The sequence below is a fragment of the Bos mutus genome, chromosome 18 (genome assembly GCF_027580195.1).
Source record: "Bos mutus isolate GX-2022 chromosome 18, NWIPB_WYAK_1.1, whole genome shotgun sequence".
Taxonomy (NCBI): domain Eukaryota; kingdom Metazoa; phylum Chordata; class Mammalia; order Artiodactyla; family Bovidae; genus Bos; species Bos mutus.
In genome coordinates this window covers 41,703,242-41,724,084 of record NC_091634.1, presented here as the reverse complement: position 1 = coordinate 41,724,084, position 20,843 = coordinate 41,703,242, and the positions used below count along the sequence as shown (strand labels likewise).

General features: G+C 40.7%; 1 protein-coding gene across 1 annotated transcript in view; it reads right to left on the bottom strand.

Moving 5' to 3' along the window:
• Positions 1 to 308: 308 nt before the first annotated feature.
• The window catches only part of TOX3 (TOX high mobility group box family member 3), a 123,010-nt gene continuing 102,475 nt past the window's right edge, over positions 309 to 20,843 (bottom strand). Inside the window, exons 4-7 of the mRNA XM_070386863.1 lie at positions 14,489 to 14,758; positions 9,946 to 10,173; positions 7,756 to 7,836; positions 309 to 3,344 (exon numbers count right to left, since the gene is read on the bottom strand). Of these exons, the coding sequence (XP_070242964.1) occupies positions 2,664 to 3,344; positions 7,756 to 7,836; positions 9,946 to 10,173; positions 14,489 to 14,758 (1,260 nt within the window). The 3' untranslated portion in view covers positions 309 to 2,663. The remainder of the gene's footprint in view (positions 3,345 to 7,755; positions 7,837 to 9,945; positions 10,174 to 14,488; positions 14,759 to 20,843) is intronic.

The window sequence follows — 20,843 nt, the reverse complement described above, 5'->3', positions numbered from 1 at the left end:
GCAACATTTAATCAGATGTGATAAAACCCAAACTTTATAAAAATCATTTAATAGATGATACACCACCTGCTTCTAACTGCAAACAGTTGAAAACAGACTTCATTTGCAATTAAGTCTTATCACTAGTGACATTTTTTTTCCGAGCAATACTTCATGGGCTTTCAAAATGACAATTACAGAACTAATACACAATTACTGTCACATGTAGTTTAGCAATTAATTTTGAAGACATTTGTCTAAAGGTTTCACAACAGAATATAAAATGGTTCTTATTGTTATGTAATGTTAGTTTCAATTCACAGAAAATCTTTTACCATCAGCTCTGCCTCTGATGGGTCTGGTGTAAGCATCTCATTTCTTTGTGGAATACAATTGCCCCCTTGTAGATGTGATTAGGCATCATTCTTAGACTGTTTGAACACTGATACCTGTCAACTAATACATCTCATGAAAAGCTTCAATTTAGACATAAATTTTTGTACAGCCAGAAATCTATAAATTTATAATTAGAATCTCTTGCTGTTCAATATTTGTACATAATACAGAGGACGAGAGGATTATGAAATATTGAAAGCTGAATTCATTATTCATAGCCCACAACATACAGTAAATATTCTTTGAAATACAACAACAACTTTGAGGAATCCATATTCCATTATTTTTTGAATGTCTTGCACACAGTAGCCATGGATACCACCACTCACACCCTCATTTTTTTTTTTCCAGATTAGGATTCTGGTCAGGGTTGACACTTGCTGTTTTTAATTTTCATTTTATCATAAGCAGTTGAAGACTGTTGCCAGTGGTAATTTGCAATTTTTATCAAGACCTCTTCATTATAGCTTCTGACAGGACAGATGCTGTAATTAATCATGCACGACAACTGGGGATAGTGGTCACAGTGTTCTCAAAGAGGAGTCACTACAGAGCAAGAAGAGGGGAAGGAGTGGGCACTGAAATAATTATTTTGGCTTAAGAATTAGCATTCACCAGCCATTTTAATAGCAATAAAGACACAATGCCAGCTAGTTCGAGCCCCAAATAGAAGACGATTGCTTTTTCCTCTAGACATACCTTGCCCTTGCATCTTAATAAAATGATAAGTATAAATGATTACTAATGGTTCTATTTGTTTTGTTATTTTTTGGCCCCACCGCACAATTTGTAGGATCTTAGATCCCCTACCAGTGATCGAACTTGTGCCCTCATCATTGAAAGCTCAGAGTCCTAAACCACTGGGCCACCAGGGAATTCCATTAATGGTTCTATTTCTAATGGTTTAGCTTCTTTTTAACAGGCCCTGGTGTGGGGGCCATGCAATCCACATTCTTAGCTGTAAATCTCATATTTTCAGCTAAAAATAGAAGACACCATGGCTTAAACACAGGTTGGTATGGGATCTATTTCCCCCATCTTCTACATATTCAAGGAACCACAAGTGAAATTTGACGTATCATTTTATTTGAAAAGTGAACAGTTGCCTGGTTGTTGCATCAAAATACAGTCCACAGTTTTTACTGAAATGTGTTTATTCTATAGCAAGATAAAAGCATTTTTGTTTTAGTTAAGCAAAATACAAACAACTTAATTGCTGCTATCATAACTCATAAAAAAGTATAAAACAGCATAAAAACACAATAAGCAACATAGCAATGAATGGTTTATGTCACCAGTGTTTACGTTAAAGCCTCATTTATGAAAACTTTACAACACATGATATGAAAACTTACAACTTTGAAAGAAAATATTTACATTGATTATTCAGATGTGATGCGCCTTTTAAATATTCTACCGGTATTACATCATAATAAAAACTCTTGCTTTTTTTTAAATCTTAACTTTGTAATAACTGTCTTCATTTAAGTGCATTTCCCTTTTAAAAATACAGTGTTTTTAATTTTCGAAACTTGTCACTCAAAACACAGAATATAATATTCACATTCTTTTCTTCTAATTGGAATGAATAGAATGGGCTAACAGTGGTCAGAGTGTTACAACATATACTGTGGTTTGGTTTGGAGAAGTCATGGGTAAAAAGTGAAAAGGAGTCAATCATTGAATCTAATCACTTGCATTTTTTTTTTTTTGGAGAGATTCAAGGAAAAAAATAAGAGCTTTGGCAAAAGTCTGTGATTTACATTATTTTTTTTTTCATGACAAAAAAATGCCATCAACGATTGACATCATACAAATGTTTGTATGAAACTGGATCTTCAGATTTCAGGTAGTTACTGACTGTGCTTTTTATTTTCAGGGCTTCGGAAGTTCCAGTCGCCTTGAAGTGGGGCTTCTTCACTTCAGGAGAAATAAGGCCATTTGCTATGACTCAGAGAGGCCAGTTTATTATAGTCATCAGTCTGTCCTAGGATTCATGACACGGTTTGATTCACATATTGTAGGTAGAGCCTGAATAAATAAAAAAGCCATCACATAGAAGAGCACAGCTTTTCTTATTAAAAACAGAGTAGTTTCGAGATCTTTCAGCTCCACTGTTTAGTTCTTCTTGCCTATCTAATAGACACTGGAGAGGACCGCCGCGATCGTTACACCTTTCTGCATCACCACCAAAACCCGACTCCACGAGCTGCAGCCGCCTGGGGTGTACCCTCTGACGGCCACTCTCTTCCAGACGCGGCACAACCGCCTGCCCCGCGCGTTCGTCTTTAGAAAATACTGACCTGCGATAATACTTGAGTCTGTGTCTGAGACTGTATCTGCGACGGGTGCTGCTGAGAGGCCGGCTGGGGGCTCCCGAGGGCAGGGATGGGGGACGTGATCTGGGAGGTGACTGGGGAGTGCTGCCGGGGAGAAGGCTGGGACTGATGTTGCATGTGCTGCAGCTGCTGTAGCTGGAGACGCTGCTGCAGCTGCTGCTGGTTGATATGCTGCTGGAGCTGCTGCTGCTGCAGCTGCACGTGGTGCTGAAAATGCTGCTGCTGCAGCTGCTGCTGGAGCTGCTGCTGCTGGAGCTGCTGCTGCTGCAACTGCTGCTGCTGCAACTGCTGCATCTGCTGCTGCTGCTGCTGCTGCGTCTGCACTGAGGGGCTCACCTGGGCGGAGGACGCCGAGCCCACCATGGAGCTGATCAGCGGAGCCCCAAGGTTCGACGGCATGTTGGCGGCGATGGTGACCGACGTGACCATCGGGTTCACGGGGAGTCTCATGGTCAAGGGTTTGGGAGCGATCGACCGAGGGAGCGACGGTTGGAGAGTCTGAGGGGACGCTGACACGGTTCCGTGCTGAGACAGCGGAGGGTTGAGAAGGAGGGAGGAGGTCAGATTGGTGGACGCCAGGGTCTGCTGAACGGAGCGAATGGTCTGGGCTTCTGCTGATTCTGCAGCAGCCTGCATTTGAGGGGAGATGGTTGGAATGTTTTTATAAGGACTGTGAATGGATGACCAAAATGGTCAGCGTTACTCTTGCTTCCCAAGCACTTTGTGGGAGGACTAGGCAGCTCCTCCCGGAGGTGAAGTCCAACTCCCCACGTTTTGAATCTGAGCTGGCTTGGCACCTTTGCTCTGGTCAACAGAGAGTAATGGAAATAAGGCTTCAAAGACTGTCTGTCTCTCTCAGAACCTACTACCAGGTGATGACAGACATGTGGCCCTGGTACCAGACTCAGTTACTAGCTTACTGCCAGCCAGCCCACTGCCACGTATGGTTATAAGTGTGCCAGCTGCACACAGATGAGAAGGATTTGGCGACGCTGCCTTGCCTTGGCCTAGATCTGAAGACCCAGCTAGTTACCTGGCACTCTCTGAGATACACGCTTATCTTTGTAAGTCACTGGGCTTTGAGTCTATACAAGTGTTCCACAGCACTACTGTCCTGAAAGATGACTGATGCACGTTTGAGTGAGTAACAGTTGCTCAGCATTGAACCCTGAACTAAGATCACCACCAAGAACCATTTTGAAAGACAATGAGAATAGACTGCCCGACTCCAAGTCTAGCTCCACTACTCAACAACTCTGTGATTTGCGGCAAGTTCATTCACCCATCTCCATTCACTCCGTTTCCCTATCCATAAAATGGGGTTTAATGGTATTCACCTTGTGTAGGGGTTGTGAGAATTAAATGTACTCATATATAATTGTTAAGCATTTACAACAGTGCCTGGCCTACAGAAAGCACTTGGTAAATGTTAGCTATTTTCACTCATTAACAAGCTCTACTGCCAAAAAATGACTATTACTAGAAAACTTCAAAGCCCTGTATATAATATACAGAGCCATGATTATTTATAACAGTGCTTACTTGCGTATAAGAAAAACATAATTGAATTCTTTAGAAACACTTAATTGAAGAACTTTACAACCTTAGAAATATTTTGGTTTACCAAATACTTTCAAATTTTTCCAAAATTTATCAAAGACGTCATGCATAAGTGGAGAGTGTTCAACTCTCATGTGACTGAACAATCTGATATAAACAAACAATCTGGAGCTCAACATGCAGAGAAACTGCCTAATATATTTTGTACTAAAAACACATAATTACCTCCACAAAAATATTTTACTAATGCAACTGTGATTGGAATGACTTCTCTTAAAGACTACTTTTTCTTCCTATTCTTCATAAAATTAGGGTTTTTTTGGAGGGGAGTAGGGACAGGGGAACTTGGAAGCATCAAGCTGCCATCTACTCTCTTTAATGATTTTGAATGTTTATTTCTAGATTTTTATTACTTACATTTATAAAATCTACTATTAGAAGACACTCGAGGAATGACTTTACATGGAGAATCACTGGAGGTAGGAAAAGCCATGGCTGATGGCTTCTGTTTGAAGACCTTATCAGTGTAAGACTCCATCCGTTGGTGGATAGTTTTCTGATTTTGCACAAAAGCTCAGGGGATGGGGTGGGAGCGGGGGCTGCACATGACTTGAGGGTGGAGGGTCATGTTCTAAAGTCTTTGGTTAAGAAGAAACCCACAAATGTTCATAATGATCTTTAGAAACCATTACGTCATCCACAAAGTAGAATATGCACAGTTTTCTACATGTAAACGACACATTATTTTTAAATACTCAAATATTTAAAAATTGCCAAGACAGTCTTAAGGAAGAAACTACAAGAGATGTCTATACTTAGACACCTGGGCAATCACGCCATTGCACCTTTAAGATGCTCCCCTAGCAGAGAATGGAAAAGCGGATGAGTCTGAAGAGCTCCTGCTCACCTGCTGGTTCTACTCCTTTATGGTTTAATATTAAGCTTCGATTAATTTTGTTGGTTATTCTGAAGACTAAAAGTGATAGCTGAGTCACATCTTAAGGGAGGGAGTTTCAGGCTCTGAATGTAGTGCATGCTCAGTTGCTCCAGTAGTGTCTGACTCTTTGCAACCCTATGGACTATAGCCCGTCAGGCTCCTCTGTCCATGGGATTCTCCAGGCAAGAATACTGGAGTGGGTTGCCATGCCCACCTCCAGGTGATCTTCCCAACTCAGGGAATGAGCCTGAATCTCCTGTGTTTCCTGCATTGCAGGTGGATTCTTTACCGCTGAGCCACTGGAGAGGCCCTCTGAATGTAGAGGCTTAAGTTCAAAGCACATGTGATGCACCCTTGTTTATTATTTCTAATGCTGAGGCTGAAATCTTGCTCCCTGTAATCCCGCTCCTTGAATGAGTTCCATCCAGGACACAGAGATCAAACTTAAGCTTTCCTTCCATGATGGCTGTTATACTTGAGGACCAAAATCAAATGACCCCAAATCCTTGCTTCCATGATTCTTTTAATTATTTAAATATGATTTGACTTTCAGCCCATACCATCATGGGGACAATGAACTAGAGGGCCTTCAATTAGTCACCATTTCTCTTTATATCATGGGGACCAAAAAAGAGAGAACCAATTCTTCAGATGTGATCTAGTCATCAAACTATACAGTTAGATGCTGCTTCCTGTGAGATCACCATATTAGCAGCTATTTCACACTTTAGGGTCTGGTTGAAGTTATTCTAAACTTATACCACAAGGGCCATTTTAGTTGCCTGCTATGTCCCTGGCCATTTAGTTGCCGGCTATAAATTTGAGGTGTTCTCAACTGCCCTGGGGCTTCCCAGGAGGCTCACTGGTAAACAATCTGCCTGCCAAGCAGGAGACACGGGTTTGGTCCCCTAGGTTGGAAGATCCCCTGGAGAAGGAAATGGTGACCCACTCCAGTATTCTTGCCTGGAAAACTCCATGGACAGAGAAGCCTGATGGGCTACAGCCCATGGCATTGCTGGAGCGCGACACGACTTAGCAACTAAACAACAACAGTCCTTACCTATTGAAAAAATAAAAGCAAAACAAACCTACCCCTAAAGAATTTTAGATTTTCTTTTTAAATCACCATCCTATTGGATAGATTTTCCAGTATCCATGGACTCAGTCTATCCATTGGGAAACATTTCTGAATCAGTTTTTAGTATCCGAAAGTAAAACTTTTAAGTTATCCCTTCTAAGTCAGTCATAGACCTGATCAGCCTAATCACAGATGCTATTTCCAGAGTGCACCCTGAGTTACTGGCTCTTGGCTTAAATCCATGTACGGTCAATTCTTCACACTCTAATGCACAAAGATCACCTACACCTGCTTCTGGCTAAGTGAATGAATAAATGATCCTCTTGAGTACATGCACATTGTTACTCTATTCACGTCACGCCATCTAATTAATCAATTCTTAACATCTATAGCCCACACATTCAGTGGTTTTCTACCAATGCGCGAGTCTGCATCCAGAATCGGTGTATCTCTCAATGTGCATCTTCCAGAGTCCCAGAAAAAGGCTTTGCTATGGACCACCTGATGAATATTTTCTCTTTCTAATGAAATGGGCAGTGTCCTAAGAACTGTCAAAGACAACCTCTCTTGATCAGGTTCTGAGCAGCTGCCAATGGTAGCTCTTAATATAAAGAAGAAACAACTCAGGTGAAAAAGGGAAAAAAGGGCTAAATTCTTTTTAAATGGCTTTGCCAGCAACACCGACCATGCCCTGAGGCCCTGTGTGGTACTTTGAGGCCACGACAAAGACAATGAAATGGAATCTCTGCTTGCCAGAGGAAATACATCAAGAGCAAAAACATTAGTTCACATTATCCTCCCCAAAGCCTTTCTAAATTCTAGGAAGGCTAAAGACAAAGTTAATTAAATGTTAAAATAGAAGGTAACAGCTCATGCTCCTTTTGGATCAAGGTAATAATAATCCAGAGTGACATTTGCTTTAGAATACCGGTGCATTTTATAATACAGCAGGGCCCATTGTATACTCTATGTATAATACATGTATACATGTCTTTTTTTTTTAAGTACTTGGAGCATAATTTTATTTTAAATAATCATGAGGTTTATTTATTTATATGATGTGGAACCGTTTGGTCAAAAATGCAACATCCTCTATTACAATAATGCAACCACTGGAGAATTTATGATCTGCTGTCCAAAAATGCCTGAGAAACATACTTCTCAATTTAAATAGAGGACATTAACACAGATCTCAGCCCCTGACAGGAAGAAAGGGGGCTGTTTAAGACTTGTCTAAATAGCTTCAGCCAACACACGCAGAGATCAGTGAATCTTTTGGAAACAGTTTGGATTCATTAGCTTGAATGAACTCTTATTTTTTATGCCATCATTTGAGTTATTTCTAAAGAGAACAAATAAGTTTATGAGTTATTCGAGGTGCTATCTTTTTGAGGAATAGCATTTATGTTTTCAATGCTCCAGGGCTGTTTTCAACTCTCTAACGCAGAGATTGGCCGCTCTTTTACCTTAGAAACGAGGCTGGCCCTGTATGCAGCCAGGGCTTTCAGGTATTCTTTCTTGGCAGCTTCCGTTTTCCTTTTATATACCTATTAAAAGACCACAATTAGCACCACCTTTAGCGTACACATTCTCAGCCATAAAATAACTGCTGTGCAAATTAGGTTGCAACAGAACTCACATAAAAAGTTGGTCTCCCCGGCTTTGATTTTTAAATGTGAAAACACACACACAGGTATTAAAACAAAACCAAACCCTGCCACCCTCACTGGGGCACGGTTTTGATGTTCACTATTACAAACAGAAAAATATTTCGGCTAGCAGCACAGAATTCATGAGAATAACAGCTGAGGGCCTCCTGTTCAGGCAGTAAATAAGGTAATGCGAATGAAATGTGTGGCAAACAGTTTAAATTATAGAAAATTAACAATTTCTCCATCATGTCTTCTTTCCCTCACATCCATTTCTAAACTGAAACAAATCAGAGGATGAAAACCCAGCAACAACAGCGAGAGCGAGTGAAGACAGAAGAGAAAAGATGGAGACCTTTCTTTTTGAGGAAAAAAAAAAATCAGAAATAGTGAAAGATATAAGATTTCCATTAGTGAGACCAATGATTTACATAAATAAATCCCAGTATACAAAACCTGATTTGGGCTTCCTTTTCTTGAACAGTGGTCTGATGGCTAGCTGTTACACCAAAATGCAACTATGTTTTTTTCTCCAGAATTTAAAAGTTAGACGCAGCAGTTTGCCAGCCCCTTAGGATTACATTTCTAGGGTAGAAGACGGGGCTGCTACCTAGAGCATGGAGCTCAGTGCAAACAAACAGGCGGATTCTACAGCAGCATCAGCCCAAGGTAACCAGCTGGTAGGAATGAGTTCTTGATTAAAGGAAGGAAGGAACAGAGAAAGAAAGAAAACCAAGGGTTTTCCATTCTATTCCTGAAACAATTATTCTGGTTTACTACTAACAGGTATAGGATATTCAAAAGCAGAGACATTACTTTGCCAACAAAGGTTCGTCTAGTCAAGGCTATGGTTTTTCCAGTGGTCATGTATGGATGTGAGAGTTGGACTGTGAAGAAAGCTGAGCGCGGAAGAATTGATGCTTTTGAACTGTGGTGTTGGAGAGGACTCTTGAGAGTTCCCTGGACTGCAAGGAGATCCAACCAGTCCATTCTGAAGGAGATCAGTCCTGGGTGTTCTTTGGAAGGACTGATGCTAAAGCTGAAACTCCAGTACTTTGGCCACCTCATGCAAAGAGTTGACTCATTGGAAAAGACTGATGCTGGGAGATTGGGGGCAAGAGGAGAAGGGGGGACGACAGAAGATGAGATGGCTGGATGGCATCACCAACTCGATGGACGTGAGTTTGAGTGAACTCCGGGAGTTGGTGACGGACAGGGAGGCCTGGCGTGCTGCAATTCATGGGGTCGAAAAGAGTGGGACATGACTGAGTGACTGAACTGAACTGAACTACTACAGGGGTCTATTCTTGTGAGGATCTGTGAAATTAATGCCTATGAATGGTCATTGGAATTTCACGGAGAAGACACAGGAGAACTGAGCCCCAAGGAAGCCATTCTTCTCTGCATTTGTGTGGAGGACTTGCATGGGGAAAGACAGGACACTAGGCCCTAAGGAACTGTCTTCCACCAGCATGGCTAATCTCTCAAGGCCTCTCATACAGCCACATTTTCAAATGAACATGGAATAAAATTTCAAATGCTCCTTGACAATAATGAAACACACAGAGATGGCTTCCAAGTTTGGAAACCCACCAGGAGAGCACAAGGGTTCAGAAAGATGATCAAAAAAAAGCAAGCAGGATGAACTTAATCTCTCTGTAGTGCCCTTTGTGACAAAGTGGGGGTGGGGGGAGGGTTGGGGAAATTCTGCATTATTTAAAATGAAAAGATTATCATAAAAAGTTTATGCTTGCAGGATACTGCCTGGATCTCCTCCAACTCTCTTCTGAATAGGTTCTGAACACACACCCTTTAAGGGAACTGAGAAATCCAGACAAGTGGAAGGTACTTTGGAGTTATATGTTTGTGTTTTTTTAATTCCATAGCTTAGAAAAATGCTTTCATGAGAATCAATCATATTAAGGGGAGGCATTCACCCAGAAAAGGAGTCAGGAATGTTCTTGGAACATTGAGTTATATGGCTGATGGGCCTTTGCCTGAACTTACCTGCTTTTGTTCCTCCCCGAGGCTGTCCCACATAGATGCTACGATTTTTGAGACCTCTCCAAAGGTCGCATTGGGGTTCTGACCTTTAATTGCTGCCTGTGTGTCTCTGAAAAACAGGGCATATGCTGACACTGGCTTCTGTGGCTCATTGGGATCTTTCTTTTTCTTTTTCTTTGGAGTCTTGGGCTTCTTGCCAGAATCTGGAGCAGCTCTTTTCTCTCCGATGGCCTGCAAAGCAAGATGAAAATTCACTGCCTAGAATGTACTTGCAGAGAATGCAGAAAGACTTACTCAGGTCCCCGGTCATTCTTTTAAGGTTTTGTTAAACATCATGAACAGATGAATCACCACCAAAAGAGGGGGAGGGGTAAATTTACTTAGTGTTAACTGGATGGCAGAGATTAGCATTTAGAACATTGATTAATGAGACCCAGAAGTATCTTCAATACATTTGCAACATATGCTTTAAATAGCAATTATGAGTAATGAAAAACAGGACGCTTTGTACCAAACATGTATGTATGTGTGCATGTGTATATGTATGTGTGTGTTACATATGTACCCATAAACAAAATATTTTACATTTTCAGAGGTTTTAGAAGTAAACCTAAATAATATTCAGGATGTTGATCAAACTCAGATATTTTAAATGAGGTCCCATGGCCAAAGACACATACCATCGTATGTATGATTGGTCTGAATTGATTTTTTGAAGCTTGTTTTTTTTTTTTTTTTTTTTACCAGAATTTTACTTTGCTAATGGTCTCCAAAACTCAAATGGAAATTAGCTCTAATTCCTAAGTTTGCACAAAAAGGGAAAGGACACTTTTATTTTCTAAAATAATAAAAACTTGCTAAAGAATAGGATAATAAGGAATGTAAAAGTATCCAAATTCTAACTAGAGCTAGAAAGGAAATTGATACTCTTCATAAAATTAAAAACCAGTAAAATAGCAGCATCAGTAGATACTTAAAATCACCAAGGCTAATAAGAAGACTAGTAAGCAGATGCTTACTATTATCTATAATAAGTAACGCTGCCACAAGAATACTGGCCTAGTGATATTCACACATATTCCCAATGAACTCTGAAATCAAAACTATAGGAATGATATAGATATAGTTTACCAAATTTATATATCACTGAGCTCTAATACTCACCTGCTGCTGCTAAGTCGCTTCAACCATGTCCGACTTGTGCGACCCCATAGATGGCAGCCCACCAGGCTCCCCCGTCCCTGGGATTCTCCAGGCAAGAACACTGGAGTGGATTGCCATTTCCTTCTCCAATGCATGAAAGTGAAAAGTGAAAGTGAAGTCGCTCAGTCGTGTCTGACTCTTCGCGACCCTATGGACTGCAGCCCACCAGGCTCCTCCGTCCATGGGATTTTCCAGGCAAGAGTCCTGGAGTGGGGTGCCATATAACAGACTCATCAGAGAAGCAGGGGAAATGATTCATCAACCTTGTTTTATTCCCCTCCTCATCCCCTAGATTATAATATGATGACTATATTGGAGATAATTTTGCAGTTAACTTTATCAAGAATCCTGAAGTATTTGACAAAATCTGTTTTAAAAGCCAGCTCTGGGCAAGATCAACAGAGATAGATTCAAGTTACTAACGGATTGGCTTTTAATGGCCTTGAGTCTTAAATCTTAACTCAAATTTTCCAAGAGTATCATTACTTTCTGAAAGAGGGTCATTTGGAACTTAATTCAATGACTAGAATTCATAGGGAGGAAACTGATAAGCAACTTTTTTTTGAGAGCTCTGAACCCTAGGAAGCCAGTAACCTTCTTGGTGGGCCTGCTGTTTGCACTATTTGAGTAATAACACACCCATACTTTACACAAGTAGCTTACAGATGTCAGTAGGTATTAAGCTAGACTTCACCTCTCCTCCAAAATGCCATCTTTCATAACTCACACAATGAATTAAATAAAATTCCATAGACGCCACAGTTGTTTTTCTAAATCTTCAGAATAAGTGAAACTTGTATTCTAGTTAATGAATCTGAACTTGCAAATGAGTCAGATGTCTTCTAGTTAGAGCTTCAACTTGAGCCAAATTTTCCTTCAATGAAAAATATTACTTTAGCCACAAGGAAAAAATATATACACAGATTTTTCTAATTGAGTCAAACTCTATTCTTTTCTTGGAAGAGAATTTGGCACTGTTTGCACCAACAATACTCTGACCTATTTCCAGTGTAGCTTTTTCCAAATAGGAGTTCAGTTCCATTCTTTGCAAAACAACATTCAAATGTCGACAACCTTTGTCATCTTCCCTGGACAACCATGACTTGCCACAGTCATCCTTACCTTTTAAGAATAAATCCAAAGTGAAGAATCTCACAAGTTCAAATAAAAGCTCAGATTTAATTCTCCTAAAGAAACTTTGCATAGTTGACTCAAAGGGCTATGAAAAAGTGGAGAAATAGCTTTATTCCAAAGACATAATCAACAATAACATTAATCTTCCTTTTTTCAGCTAAGTTACTTAAAAGATAAACTGGATTCCTTGTCTTTACTCAAAACCTAGACTCTGTCTAAAAATGGAACGAGCTAAGAGTCACATAAAATTTTCTTTATAGAGATGACAATTTCAGATTGATACAGCGGTAAGTATTAAGATCAGTGGGAATGCGAACGAAATGAAAGGAATCTATTTGAATTGTGTAATAGCCAGCTGTAACCCAGCTATATCTTATACACATCCCTTGAGTTTATTATTTCCCACTTCACCCTGCTGAAGTCCTTGTGAGTGTGCGTAGAGACTGCTAAGCAAATTTCTCCACTCTGTGTCCAGTGGGGAGTCAACATATCTGGACAGACCAAACCCTCCTTAAAATCCCTGCCACGTTTCTCCTCTTTTCAGCTAAACTCCCTCCTCTTTTCATCACCTGAAATCTTCTCTAAGCACCTTTTCTTCCATTTCTACTTAAACATAAATGATGCTAAAGGTAAAAATAAATGATGCTTAATATTCTGGCCTTGACTTGTTCCTTACCCACACTAAGAAATTCTGGTTACTTCTATGTGCTCCTATCTGTGTGCCAATGGTTCAAAAATCTATACTTCCATCTCTAACAGACTGAATTCTAGACTCTCTCCAATGGACTGAGTTCTAGACTCAAATGGAAGTGTCTCAAATTCAACCCCTACCATGCCAAACTTTCAGCTTCCCCATGGTGGAGAAAAATAACATTCCTCACTTCCTGGGTTAATCTTCTCCATTTACTGATATCCATGCTGGTTCTCAAACTAAAACCCAACATACCTTTTACTCCTTCAAATTCCAGGCAATTATCAAACCTTAATGGATGATTCTCTCTCTCTTGAATGTCTCACTAATCTCGCACCTCCTGTATGCCTTCCTTTGCTAAAATTAAAGGAAACAAATCATAACAAAAGGATGTTTTAATTGGTTTCCTTCTCTCTGGTCCCTCTCTTTGTAACTCGTTCTATATACAGCCTAAGCTATCTTTCTAAAGCAAAAAATCTGTTCATGCCATTCCTCAATGCAAAGAATTAATCAGCTCTCAACTACCAGCAGGGAAAGGCTACCACATTCCAGCAATTTCTTTCAAGTCCCATTTCTTTCCTCCTCCATGTCACACCATTCATGGTACCCATAAATGGACATATAATTCCTTTGCTCTTTCTACCACAAGGTGGGCCTCTCTCTTCTGCCTCACAAACTTTTGTGTGTCCTCTTAGACCTAATTCAAACATCACCTTCTCAATAAAGTCTTCCTCAAATCACTCTCCAAAGCAGAATCGATGACAGTCTCAGCACACCAGATACATCAGTTATGCCATTAATCACATCTGGAGCTAGTTTTAAACACTCTTACTTGTTCCCAGTGGGAAGTCCCAGGGGCAGCAATTCTCTCTTAAGTCTTTGTATCACCAGAACCAAGTAAAATGCCAAGCACAGAGTAGGTGTACCACACATAATTAATAAATGAGGAATGAGTAATTGTGTAACTAGAATAAGTAACTTTAATGAAACGATGTCTTTTCTAGGCATGCAAAAAAGTCAAACTGGCAACTAAGTTTTTGTTTCAAATTGTGTGTATTTGAATCAGGTATCATTTCCTCCACAAAAGCAAACGTGCAAACCACTGGAACATACCATGTGGTAAACACCTCTGAAGTGCAAGACTGTCCAACGGGCAGCAGTTCAGCCAACTAACCAGATGAAACGTGCCCACCGGGACGTTAATTTAGGACCAGAGCTGTTCAGAATTTCTGAAAAGTCTGGCGCAAGCCTTCTCCTTTGCCGATTTAAGTAAAATTCAGCCTATTAAGTGATTTGCTCAAGGCCTTACAACTAGTAGGAGAAGTCAGATCTCCCAAGTTTCAGTTGAATATACTTTCCACAGAAATAAACAGATATAAAAGAGTTAAGAAAAAATTAAGCTGTCATAAATTTAAGTGCTACTCCACATCCTTGAAGAAAAGGAAGGTAATATTGTGAATGAAGCTTAAACACAAGAACATGGGGGCGATCCCTGTATACTAAAGGCAGTTAACTTACTCTGTTGGTTTCATCAGCGTCCTCCTCGTTGATGGAGCTGGAAGGGGAGGGAGTCGCCGATTTGCTCGCAGGAGGTGAAGGAGACGTGTGGGGCACACTGGCCCCTCCCAAATTCAACCCCAGCTGGGCGCTGAGCTGAGACTGGTTGATGGTGGTGAGCTGGGCAGGCGGCATGATCCCAGAGCGAGCAGCGTCCGTCATGTGGACGATGGACCTCATGATCACAGAGGGATCCTGGCGGTATTGTGAAACTTGTGTGTGGCTCTGATCCTAAAGGGACAACAGAAATGGGAAACTCTTAGTTTTCCCAAACATCAGTGAGCTTGCAGGAGTTGGAGAAGGGGGTCAAAAGGTACCAACTTTCAGTTACAAAATAAATACATCATTGCACTGCCCTGTTGTTCAGTTGTTAAGTCATACCTGACTCTTTGCAACCTGTGCGGCTCCTCTGGCCATGGGGTTTCCCAGGCAAGAATACTAGAGTGTGTTACCACTTCCTGCTCCAGGGGATCTTCTTGACCCAGGGATCAAACTTTGCATCTCCTACATGAGTCTCCTGCACTGTAGGCAGATTCTTTACCGCTGAGCCACCAGAGAAGCCCTAAATACATCATAGGGATGGAATACACAGCCTGGTTGGCTGTAGGTAATAATACTCTATGACATATTTGAAAGTTGCTAAGAGAGTAGATCATAAAGTCTTCATCACAAGAAAAAGAAAAACCATTTTTTTTTGATAACTGTATGATGACAAATGTTAACTATAATTACTGTGGTGATAATTCTGGAATATACACAAATATCCAATCATTATGTTGTACACCTGAAACTAATATGTCAAGTAATACCTCAATTAAAAAGATCAATGAACATAACTTCAGCAGCTCCTTAGATAGGTTTGACTTGTTCCAATTTTGTTAGATCTGATTTATTGCAGGATAATGGTCTCTATTAATTTATTAACTAGAAGGAATCATGCTAGAAAGTTGAAAGGTCAAAAGCACAAAGCCCAAATTATCCAGCCTCAACTGTTACACTGTAGAACTGTCTTGTGTGAGTGTGCGTGCATGCTGTCACGTCTGACTCTTGGCAATCTCACGGACTAGCCCACCAGGCTCCTCTGTCCATGGAATTTTTCAGGCAAGAATACTGGACTGGGTTGCCATTTCCTCCTTCAAGGGATCTTCCTGCCCAGGGATCTCCTGCATCAGGAGGCAGATTGCTTTACCACTGGGCCACCAGGGAAGCCTAGACCTATCGCTGGATGACTTAACTACGTGAAAATAAAGGACTATTAGCAAAGGGAAGAGAAATCTTTACCTCTTGCTCCTTACTGAGGAAACTGATGTCAAGGAAAGGGGTGACGCCGAGGTCTAAGCCTTTCAGGCTCACCAACTCACTGGCCATCCTTCTTCCACACAGAGCTGGTTCAATTATCCTTTCTCCAGCTCTGCAATATGGGGAGAAGCTGTTCTCTATTTTATCCTCCCAGGCCTGCATACGCCATGTAGCAAGGATGGGCTAGGGAAACGCGGAGCAAGCATCTGTTTGCTTCAGGGCACCCTCTCTGTAAAACCCTCTGTGGTTAACCAGAGGATCATTCCAATTCAGAATTATACTGTCAATGGCATCTGGAAGCCATTCCATGTCTTTAGGATTGGATATCACTTTTTTTCATCTTAAACCTGCTTTGTTTTCTTTTGCTTAACCCATCCTGATTTAATGTATTAATGAATTGTTTAAAATATGTATCAGGAGGAGGTAGAGACCATCAGAATTAGCTCCCCTAAAAATTACTGCCGACACTTCAAAAGTAGCCTTCTCTGTTTTGGGGAGGCATAGAAAAGGATTTAGATTTGCTTCTTCTTCTCATTCCAAAGAATACAAAAATGAAGACATGCTTTTCAAATGACTTCATTTAAGTCTTGTCATTTAGAATGAGCCTGCGATTTTCTTGAAACCAAATTCTCTTGACTCACAGTGACCCAGAATCTAATTTTATACATAACCCTATGAATTCTTCTTTTCAATATTTCTCATAAAGCTTATTTTGCTCTTTAAAGAAACAAATGAATTATAAATATTATAATGCCACTAATTCAGAAGCCAAGAGCTATCAATAGGAAACTAGTTGAATAAATTATGATCGATCATGCTACAAAGTATTATGAAGCTTTTTAAAATAATGAATTAGATTTATGTGTATTGACCTAGAGAAGAGTGTCTTCATTTTGGCTCTAATGACATTCTGGACCAGATAATTCTTTGCTGTGGTGGCTGTCCTTTGCATTGTAGGTTGTTAACAGTAACCCTGGTCTCTCCCTGTGTGTGTGTGTTAGTTGCTCAGTCGTATCCAACTCTTTGTGACCACTTGAACTGTAGCCCACCAGGCTCCTCTGTCCATGGAATTCTCCAGGCAAGAATACTGGAGTTGGTTGCCATTCCCTTCTCCAGGGGATCTTCCCGACCCAGGAATCAAACGTGGAGATGCCAATAGCAGCCTCCTTTCCTTCACCAGTCATGACAATCAAAAATGTCTCCAGATATTGCCCCATGGAGGGCAAACTTGCTTCCAGTACTAGAGAGCCACTAATCTAGAATGATATGCAAGATCTAGCAAGTGAAACGGAGAAGGTGATGGCACCCCACTCCAGTACTCTTGCCTGGAAGATCCCATGGATGGAGGAGCCTGGTAGGCCGCAGTCCATGGGGTTGCTAAGAGTCGGACAAGACTCAGCAACTTCACTTTCATTTTTCACTTTCATGCATTGGAGAAGGAAATGGCAACCCACTCCAGTGTTCTTGCCTGGAGAATCCTAGGGATGGGGGAGACTGGTGGGCTACCGCCTATAGGGTCACACAGAGTCAGACATGACTGAAGCGACTTAGCAGCAGCAGCAGCAGCAAGTGAAAAACCAGGTTGCAAAACAGTTATGGAGTATAGCCCCTCTTTTTTGTTTGTTTGTTTGTTTGTTTTTTAAGTTTAGGGACTTCTGCGGTGATCCAGTAGATAAGAATCCACCTTCCAATGCAGGGGATGCAGGTTTGATCCCTGGTCCGGGAACTAAGATTCCACATAGTTGCATCATAACTAGAGAGAAGCCTGTCTGCAGCAAAGGAAGATCCCATACACTGTAACTAAGCCTGGAGGCAACCAAATAAATAAATATTTTTAAAAAGTGTAAACAGTAGTTACATCATACTGGATTGGAGGGGTAAGGAGGGGAGCATCTTAACTTGTCCCATTCACAAAAACACGAAACAAACAAACAGAAACTCAAACACTATAGTTAGGAAAATCTAAAACCAAGAGATAAAAACACTCAAGGAGTCTGTGGCTAATTGTCAGAGTTTACTAGAAAAGATACATATTTTCCATTAATAATTTTTGAGTTATCAAATTCCTATGGAATCCTGGAAAAAGGAGCTCCACATTTCAGAGCAACCCCAACTCTTTTTGTCTCACTAACAAGACACTCTGAAAATACTGCATTCTCCTTGTAGGAGTCCTTCTACAGTCTGGCATTACAAAAGTGGATTTCACGTTATCAGTGTGTCTTAATTTCCTTTTATTGGCACTCTTCACACATTTAGCTATTTCTCTTCAAAAATCTGAGGAGACTGTCCACTCTTCCATGTTCCTTTAAAGTTCTACCATTGCTTACTGATGTTTTTCAGCCCGCCACAACTGGGAATTATGCTATCTTTTTCTTAACTTTAGTCTCCAAATGTATCTTTCAGAGGCTTTTCAAAGATCCTTTCAGACTTCTTTAAATCTAACTATTTTAAAATATCTGCAGGCAACTCCAGAGTATTTTAATTCCAATGGTAAAATAATCAGTTAACTGGCATGGCCACGAAATATGAGGATGTAATTTACACAGCCTTCTCATTAACCAAGAAGCCACTTTGCTTTCTTTACTCCCATGCCCATGAACATCAGCAGGTATAGATACTTGACAGGTGCATCCCAGATGTACAATATTTCAGAGGAATCTCATGGTCACACAGAAGGCCATGGGGTTAGATTTTTGGCTTTGTCCACTCTTCCTGAACTCCACCTGCCATTTATGCATTTGTGATGGACCTAGTTGCCTAAGAGTTCCTGTTGACAAACAGCCAAGGTTCATGAACAAGGAACATCGACTGTGTGTTTCTTCGGATCTGGGACCTGTGCTAAGCTTAGTGTGCACTTTCCAATCCAGTCCTCTAAATAACTTCCTGAGTTAGATACTATTGTACCTATGCTTGGATAAGAAGGATCCCCTAAGCCACAGAGGTAGCTGGGGTGACTGGTTGATGGAGAAACTGTTCTCTAAGTCCCATGGACAGAGGAGCCTGGCGGGCTACAGTCCATGGGGTGGCAAAAGAGTCAGACTTGACTTAGCAACTGAACAAGGACACAGCAAAGGCGCCATGGTGCCACCACTGCTGGCAGCGTGTACTGACAGAGTGGGAGATGAAAGGGCTCTGAACTCTGTGCCATCACCACCCTCCTTTAACAAAAGCAGCTCCATTTTTATTTGTTTCATATAAATTGAGACTCATTTCACTAAAAGAAAAAACGGGGGGTGGTTTCTGAATTGGGGACAGTGTGAAAACCACTCCTGAAGCATACTGGTGGTGGTGGGGCCACAATCTTGCCAAAACTTAGAGCCATCCACGTGGTCTTCAAATCCAAAAAATGCTGGCCCACCTTTCTTATCTCCCACAGGACCATACACCAAGGACCTCTAAAATATTGTCAGGTAACCTGTGAACCACATAATCAATGCAACCAAATGTGCTAGCATCTACCATGGTCCATTGTTATCTGATAATAACTTCCTATGTGTGAGGATTATAGTATAAGAAGATTAATGGTGAAAGTATCTCTTTAGAGAATCAAGTTCCTTTAGGGTCACCAATTATTAACAACCTCCTTGGGGAACCTGGTGATCCTTAACAGCTCCAATCATTTTCTATTTCAAAAAGTAACCTTAAAAAAAAACCTCCTGTGATCTTAGGATTTCCACTTAAGAAGAAAAAGATGTCAGCTCAGTTGAAAAGTATTTATTGAGCACATACGATGTGGCAGGCCAGCGACGCCAGTATACCAATGCTCATATCTTTCAAAACTAGAAAATTACCATGTGATTCTTTTAAACATGACTCTATTTAGACAGAATTTAGAATGGACTAATGAATTTATTAATACTATAAAAAAGTGTAGGCAAGAATAATTCATCTATATTCCTCCAAAACAGCTCACCACTTTTCCTAGTAGTAATGATACTACAGGGCTTCCCTGATGGTTCAGTCAGTAAAGAATCTGCCTGCAGTGTAGGAGATGCGGGTTCGATTCCTGGGTTGGGAAGATCCCCTGGAGAAAGAAACGGCAACTCACTCCAGTATTTTTGCCTGGGAAGTCCAATGGACAGAGGAGTCTGGTGGGCTACAGTCCATGAGGTCGCAAAAGAGTCAGACGTGAATTAGCAACTAACCCACCACCACCACCACCACCACCAATGACATGAGATGGAAATGTATAACCATGGATATAGCCCTAAGAAATTTAATGTGTTTTTGTAAATCATTAATCTTGCTTATTAACATTAAGCATTGAAAGATTTACCAATGATCACTGAAAGACAAAGCAACTACTGGGTTATAAGAGATTCTATTATCACATCCAACAAGAAGGACTGAATGCTGGTAGCCTTTCTGACTCTTCATACAATTATGTTTTATATGGAGAGTTCACTTGTATCGTTTCCTAAATTGTTCATCATTGGAAAGCAACTCCTTCTTTCTTCTTATCTCACTTTGTCTTCTAACTGATAATATTAGATAAGAGTTTGTCAACCTCAGCAGTATTGACATTTTGGACTGGATAATTCTTTGTTGGGCAGACGCATCAAATCCTTTGCTTGCAATGCATCTTGAGCATTGTAAATACTTAATAGCATCTCTGGTCTCTATCCACTGGGTGCCAGTAACCTCCCCTCCCCACCAAGCTGTGACATTCAACTGTCTCCAGACACAGCAAAATTCCCTGATGGACAAAATCTGCAATGCCCCATTTGAAAATGATTTTATTAGAGAAATATAACAGAAATCATCTTCTTGTGGGGGAAGAGAACTGGGTGTCCAAAATTAGGTTCTGTCTGTAAAAACAGAACATATGTGCATAAAAAAGATTCAAACTGTGATAAATATTGTGGAAAAATAAAAAGGCTTTGGAAAAATAAAAAGGCTATGCAAAAAAAAAAAATTTATTCAGGAGAGGGTAGCTATATTTGATTCGGTTAGTAGGAAAGGCCTCTCGAAGGTGACTTTTGAGCTGATACCTGAAGAGTAAGAAGAAGTCCATCAG